The sequence below is a fragment of the Macadamia integrifolia genome, chromosome 4 (genome assembly GCF_013358625.1).
Source record: "Macadamia integrifolia cultivar HAES 741 chromosome 4, SCU_Mint_v3, whole genome shotgun sequence".
NCBI classification, from domain to species: Eukaryota; Viridiplantae; Streptophyta; class Magnoliopsida; order Proteales; family Proteaceae; genus Macadamia; species Macadamia integrifolia.
In genome coordinates, this window is record NC_056560.1 from 14,707,025 (window position 1) to 14,714,607 (window position 7,583).

Here is a 7,583-nt window from a genome sequence, read left to right on the forward strand (position 1 = left end):
CCAACCCCATTGGTGAGAGAGAGAATCCAAGACAAGCCCCCGTACGATAAGCAGTGCTTTCACAGGATCAATGGATGATAATGGGGCATAGGTGGTGATGAATTGAAGGCATTTTCACCACTAGACTACCAACCCCATTGGTGAGAGATGGAATGAGTTAAGACGTACATAATTTGAGCTCCGAAGGGAAGGCAATCCATTGGGAATGTTTAATATGATTAATTTAGTATTCCCATAAAGGCTAATACTCTTCTTTCACAAACTCACAGGGTTAACAACACGTGATGCCTCCCGGTCCCACTAGGGTCTGTGAGTATTTTTTTTTTCTTTTTTATTATTACGTCGCAGCACTTTCTATTTTTTTATTTATAAAATTAGGTCGGCAGCACAAGGGGTTGCGTCTTTTGCATAATTTTAGTCCAGCCCATAATCCAAACCCGAACCAAACTTCTCATGGGTCCGGGGAAAATATTTCAAAATCTGTTTTTAATTTTCAAGAGGAAAGTGTTCCCTGAGCAAGTGGCATAGAAAAACCCACCTATGAAGGAAAGGAGAGAGACAGAGAGACAGAGAGAGAGAGAGAAACAGAGAATGTATCCTATACCAGCAGCTCAGATAAAGCCTGGATTAGGCTAGATGGGTTGGGTCACCCATTTGATCCGGCCAGTAACCACAGTGGAATATAGCAAAAGAGTAAGAACAAGAAGAGAACAAGAAGAGGGACTGGGAAGGCCGACCAGGTACCTAAGCTGTACGCCAGTTTGTGAGAGTTACCTCTCGGTCCTCTCGCGCTCTTTCTCTCTCACATCTTCTAGAAGCAGTAAACAGTAACACACTCGTGTGGGCGTGTGGCAAAACTACTTGGGTCACCTAGGCTAAAAAAGAGGACGCGTGAGAAGAGAGAGAGAGAGAGAGAGAGAGAGAGAGAGAGAGAGAGAGATGTGGGGCACACACTTCACACAGGGAAAGGCGTGGAAGATCAAAGATGGCGTACGTAGGCAACTGCCGCAATGACTCAATGGGACACTTTTATTGACTTGTCTCTCGGGAATTGATAATTTGCTATTTTTGTCAGGCCTGAAAATCTAAATCGACAGGACCACAACAGCAAGAGAAGATCAGAGAAGAGAAGGGTGGGAACTGGTAAGAGAGAGAGAGAAGGTCGGAGGAGTGAAATATAAGACACATACACACGGAGCAAACACGAATCCATCAATATTTGACAAAGAGTTGTCGCGAATTTTGTGATATTGTCCATAGAATTCTTTCCCTTTTGCTTCATTGAAGCTTGCAATCCACCGTTGCTTGTGGGTTCTTCACTTCTTCTCTTCTCCCCTTTTCCTCTTCCCCCTTCACCCTATTGGGTGATCATGGGGATTGCAGGGTAAGCCATTAGAGTGATTATTTATAAGATCGACTCATTTTCACTTTCATACTTCCGCTTTGGAGAGAAAGAGGTAGGGAGGGAGGGAGGGAGGGAAGGGAATGGGAAGTTGTGTTTCCAGACCGGAGGGATGTGTGGGAATAACAAAGAAATATCGAAAGAGAAGAAGAAGGGCGAAAACGAGGCGAGTCTCGTCCCGGAAGTCCAATGATTCGCTAGATAAAATCGCTAAATCCTCCCCGCTCGATCGTGCTTACAGTAATCCTACATTTCAAGGTTCTTATCTTTGCCTTTCCGCTCAATGCGGTCTCTTGATTTCTTTTTTTCTTTTTTCGTTCTTTAATTTATTTTAATGTGGATCGGAATGGCTTTGTGATAAGATTTGGTTCTCGCATGGTTGGATTTGTTCGTCGGGTACCTTATACTTGTATTTGCGGTTTTGATGATCAGAGAAAGAATATAGAATTATGGGATTAGGTGCCGCATTGTCTCCCAAACAGTCAATTTGTAGCTTGTGCAGTGTGCATGTGTCAGAGAAGGTCGTCTGTGTAATTCCGAAGTTAGCTTTTGTGTATATTTGTTTGATGGGTAGAATTCTTCATTAGAAGTGGTCATACCTTTTGCTTTTCCCCTTGAATATTGTATGTGGGAGTCTTATCATGAATTTCACTTTGATGACTAGAATTTTTGCAGAGATGGCAGAGAAGTGGGGGTAAGTATTTTTTTTTTTTTTATCCCTTAGGCTTGCTTTGTATAGGTTTTAAAAAAAATGTCACCATATAAATCTGGCTTTAGGTTATATACGATTTGAATGTGGATCAATCAGAGAGTTTGCATTCACCTTTCTAGAATGTTTTTTAAGGGAGAATTTGGTTAGAAGGGTTGTGGATCCTCAAATCAACACTAACTATGTTGTTGTTGGTTATTATTTTATGCGTCTAAGTGGAATTTCTTGATAATGTTGTTCACAAACAATTATTGGCATATGTTAAATTCTAAAGAGGACTTAAGAAAATTAGTGATGTTTGACAGCTTGACACAATGATTGATAACAGTAGCTAGTAGGATAACCTTGAATTCATGTTTATGTGCTTTGATTGGTGCTCTCTTGTCTTCTTGTGGTGGACTTGTGGTATATCATTGAATTCAGTAGGTAAAATAGAGGTTAATTTTGGTATGCCCCAACTTTGCTGAATTTGAGCCAATCGTTTATCCAGCTGCCTCAACTCCCCAAGAAGTTGATTAAGAACATTTTAGGTGTAGGCCATCTCAGAGGGCCTTAATTCATTGCTGGTCATAGTTACTAGCAAACCCATGAAACCCAGAATCGCAGTGAACCAGAAAATTATGAATATGGAAGAAACAAAACGTGATTTGAACTTGCAAGCCACAAATCTGATGGGGCTGAAACTAGCAAACATTAGAGTTCCTAATGGGGGGAGCATATGGTAAAAATGTCAGCAAGGTGATGGTTAGATACTTAAATTAGGAGAAACACACATTGTTAGAAAATAGAAAGTAAAGGAAAACAGAAAATAGTAAGGAAAACTAACATAATTCTCAATCCATCGGTGCGATGGTGCTGAAGTTTGTGTCTGATGGAGTAGAAGGGGAAAAGAATCACATTTCCAAAATCCCGCATAATTTGATGGTTAAGCTCTCTGAAATCACAGGCTGAAGTTTCAGACAGAGAAAAGGAAAACAACTCTATCACAAGGCCTGTAACTGATGTGTTAATCAATGGAAGGTGAGAGAAACTATAAGAACAGCAATTGAGGATTAGATGAAACACAAAACAAGTTAGAAATCACCCAAGAGAAGGCCACAGTAGAGAGAGAATACCTGCTGTAAATTCTGCAGAACAGTTAAAGAAGAGGAAGAAAAGAAAGGGGAAAAAGAAGAAGAGAAGAAGGGGATATGACCAAAGGCTTCACCACCTATGGCCTGCGGGAAAGGCTTTTCCACCAGTCCCAAACCGAGGATTTGCCACCTTAGGTTGCCACTGGTTAGTGTGCCCTTTGATCTTTGTTTATAATAACCAATGAACTGATTACCATAGTTGTGCGTCCAGGTGCCTTAGTCGCCTAGATGGGCACCTTGGTGGCCTTACTTTTGGACCCTCTCCACCTTGGGTTGCCCAGACGCTTGACAACTATGCTGATTACAAGAATAGAAACTCTCATTACTACTTGTCTGCCAAGCAAACGCTAAATAGGAATCCTTCTAGAAAGGATCTTTATCTAATACAAAGAAAATAGAAAGCAAATAAAATAGAAACTTGGATGAATCTTCGTAGAGAATCCACTGCTATTGTGCAAAATAGAAAGTAACAAAATTAGAAACTTCTACTTAATATCTATCTTAACCACTAAGTAACTCATTACATGGAATTAGAAACAAAGAGAACAGAAACCAACTACTTAATCCCATACAGGGAGTTGAAAGTTCATCACATAATATATCTTAAAATGAATTTTCAACCTTTATGTTTATAATCCAACAAGTAAACCTGGTCATCAATTTTACTGCAGGGCTTGAGGGATATGATTTCACTTGCGTCTAATTTTACTTAGTCATGAAATGTTGATGCTTTTCATTGTATTTGTTTCAATATTCTTACTCTTATACTCCCACTTATGGTCTTACAATTGTGCAAGTCATTGAGGGAAAAATGTTGTTCTTTGAATCCTTTCGTTAACATTGCTGTTTGTGATTAATGTTTTTCTGCATATTATATCATTTGTTAATATCAATAACAAGATGCTTTTGCCACCACCATCACCCCCGGTCCAAAAAAAAAAGAAAAAAAAAAGGAGAAAAATGATATATTAATTTTTTTCTTGTGCAAATTCTTTTTTAGTTCTGATCAATGTTCGAAATCTCAGCGAAATTACTGAAATATTTTGGTTTTGCAAGAAACCAAATTGAAATGGCTGTAGAAATTTTGCCGAAATATGAGGCACTGTTTGAGATTCCACTTACATATTTTGTTTTCAGCTAGGGGCTGAATGACCTAAAAAACCGAAATTTCGAACCTTTGTTCCAATATGATCTCTTTTCGCTAATTTTTGCTGCTGACTTGGTTTCTGTTTCAATGTGATGACATCAGATGGAAGCACCGAGGAGGCATGGTTTGATTCTGTTGCAATGTTTGAGTCTGACTGTGATGACGATTTCCAAAGTGTTCCTGATGGTATGCCTGTGAAGCTTGCTAAGCATAAACATCTCTTTTACATTATTCTGTTTAGTTGAAGTGAAATGAAGAAAAATTACTGAGGGAATGTTTTACTGCTTTCTTTTGAATAGTAACTTCACACATTTTCAGTTGTGAAAGAAGATCTTAAGATGTTTTTCATCTATTCATCGAACTTTCTAAAATTATCTGTTGAAAAGTCCAATCGGCTGCAACATGGAAAACGAAAAGAAAAGGTTTTGCTTCACATTGTCCTTCTGATGGTTGATGGAAAGTGGTGGAAAATGCTAATTTTTCTTCTATCCTTTTCCTTCTTGTCTTCACAACTCTTTACTTTCCCTGACTCTGACCATTTATCCTTAATTTTTGGTCGTCACTTCTTGTTGAATTGTGCATAATTTGTTTACCTTCTGCAGATGCTTCATCTTTAAATGGTTCTGAGAGTGCATCCATCTCTGCTATTCCATCTCTGAGAGATACAGCTCATGAAGACTGTAATGGCAGTCATCCGAGCATTTCGTCAACTGTCCAGAAGCAGAAGCCAGCTGAATCATCAATCGGAAATTCAGCATGCAATTCTGTCAGTGAAGTTGCAAAAAACGCAAGCCCTCGGGTCATGCATTCCGACAATGCTGACTCTCGAATGAAACCTAATGGCCCTTTACATGGAGGGCACCTTCCTGTTTCCCTTGATGAAACCTCTAGCCTTTCTGGGGATGATTCTGCTGGCAGGGAGGGAGGAATACTGGACTATTGTGGACTTCTTCCAAACAGCTGCTTGCCTTGTCTTGCTTCGACTGTCCCCACAATTGAAAAGAGAAGATCCTTGAGCCCTGGTCCACCTAGTGCAAGGAAAAAGGCCTCTTTGAAACTTTCCTTCAAATGGAAGGAAGGACATCCTGCATTACGTAAGTCCTAACATTGTTCTTTTGAAATTTGGTTGTGAGTCGATCATAAATCTGACCTGTTGGACTCAGATGATTTGATGTGGCTGTTAACACTGCTTGCTACTGAAAGGATATGAGTATTCATCTTGTGTTGACTGCTAAATTATCATTTGCTATGTATAGATGGTTATGGATAATAACGCAATCTTTTAGGTTGTTATAGATATAAGGTTTCACATGAATCATTTCGATAATTTGTGGGCCTTTTGATTTTTATTAGTCGTGATATGTTGCTATGACTTGTAGCAGGCTGGATTAACATACAAACTTTTATTGGAGGTGACTCAAATTTATCCTTCTTTGTTTCTGTCTCAGTTTCCTCAAAGATGCTTCTGCAAAGACCTATAGCAGGTTCCCAGGTCCCATTCTGCTCAGTTGAGCAGAAATTGTTGGATTCTTGGTCACATGTGGATCCTTGTACTTTCAAAGTCCGGGGAGAGAACTACCTTAGGTAAGTGGACAGTTTTTATTGGTTATTTTCTATCACTGTTATCAAACAAATTTGTAGCATGGAGTTGTATTATGAAGAAACATATTTGCATTTGCTACATGTAGCTTTTCTTTTAGTGCCTGAACTCTTGTCAATTCTCTTCTTGTTTTATCATCCATGCAATACTTGTGGCAGGGACAAAAAGAAGGAATTGGCTCCAAATTATGCTGCATATTATCCATTTGGTGTTGATGTATTCTTGTCGCCGAGGAAAGTTGATCATATTGCTCGGTTTGTGGAACTTCCTACTGTAAATTCGTCAGGAAAACTACCACCAATACTTGTTGTAAATATTCAGGTGTTCTTGCCATCAACTTCCTGTTCTTTTTACTCTTCAGTCTTCATCAGTTGTCTATATTTGTTTAATTTGAACTCATTAAATTTTTATATTCTTGGGAAATATTGTCATTTGGCATGGTCAAACAAAAAGTTCACTATCCACAAAGATTGTCTCTGAATATTTCTAATGCTAACACGCTATTGTGGTTTCTGTAGATTCCATTATATCCTGCCACAATCTTTCAAAGTGAGACTGATGGTGAAGGGATGAGCATTGTTTTGTACTTCAGGCTTTCTGATAGCTATGCTAAAGAACTTCCTCCTCAGTTCCAAGAAAATATTAGAGTAAGGCAGAAACATAAAAACTCAATTTTACTTGGGGACAAGAGCTTCTCATTTTATCACGTTGGTTATAGTGAACAAATATTAATTTATTCTATTACCTTGTTTTTACAGTACGGTTGTTTTGAAATGTTATTGCAAGTATTCCCTGTTATTGTTTGTGCAAGATGCTTGATATTTATTTGTTTATTACATCGGGAAAAGATACTTTATATTTTGTTTTATTTATCATTCTCTTATTTGCAATTCATTTATTGGAGCAGAGGATAATTGAGAAGGAAGTAGAAAAGGTCAAAGGTTTTGCTGTAGATACCATTGTTCCCTTCAGGGAAAGGTTAAAGATCTTGGGTCGTCTGGTAAATGTGGAGGATCTTCATTTGAGTGCAGCTGAGAGGAAGCTTATTCATGCTTACAATGAAAAACCTCTTCTTTCACGTCCTCAACATGAATTTTACTTGGTAAGCTGCTTGTGTTTTCTTGGTCAGGATTGGTTTACTGGATTTGTAGTATGTCATTTTTTTTTTTTATGAGAACTCTGATCCTAATAGTGTTTCATCATCCTCCTCTTTTGCCCTTTGTTGGATATGGTATAATTGTGTTGAGTTGAGTTTTTCTTCCTTGCCCTTTACCTTGTAAAGAGTAGCATATAATTGAGAACTTGGATTGCTGCTATTCCTGCCCCTTGCAAAAGATGGATTGACAATAGGAGAGGACAAACACGATTGGTCTACAACATGGACTGAGATGCCCCCCCCCCCCCCCCAAACAAATATTTTATTGCCTTTTAAGACCAAGGTGATGAGATGACGAACACAACTGGTCTACAGCAATCTGTCTAGTGTAGCCAACTAACATTTGGATCCCACCTCCATTTTTGTTGCAGAATTCTATTATCTGATAGCTACTTCGGCTTGTGCTTGCTTTCTATTTATCCAGTCTCACTCCCCC

At 38.8% G+C, this 7,583-nt stretch overlaps 1 protein-coding gene across 1 annotated transcript in view; it reads left to right on the forward strand.

Annotated features, from left to right (window-relative positions):
• The first annotated feature begins 1,070 nt into the window (after nucleotides 1-1,070).
• Nucleotides 1,071-7,583, forward strand: part of LOC122075728 — a 7,332-nt gene continuing 819 nt past the window's right edge. Inside the window, exons 1-7 of the mRNA XM_042640871.1 lie at nucleotides 1,071-1,660; nucleotides 4,494-4,577; nucleotides 4,994-5,485; nucleotides 5,840-5,975; nucleotides 6,150-6,312; nucleotides 6,510-6,638; nucleotides 6,899-7,093. Of these exons, the coding sequence (XP_042496805.1) occupies nucleotides 1,486-1,660; nucleotides 4,494-4,577; nucleotides 4,994-5,485; nucleotides 5,840-5,975; nucleotides 6,150-6,312; nucleotides 6,510-6,638; nucleotides 6,899-7,093 (1,374 nt within the window). The 5' untranslated portion in view covers nucleotides 1,071-1,485. The remainder of the gene's footprint in view (nucleotides 1,661-4,493; nucleotides 4,578-4,993; nucleotides 5,486-5,839; nucleotides 5,976-6,149; nucleotides 6,313-6,509; nucleotides 6,639-6,898; nucleotides 7,094-7,583) is intronic.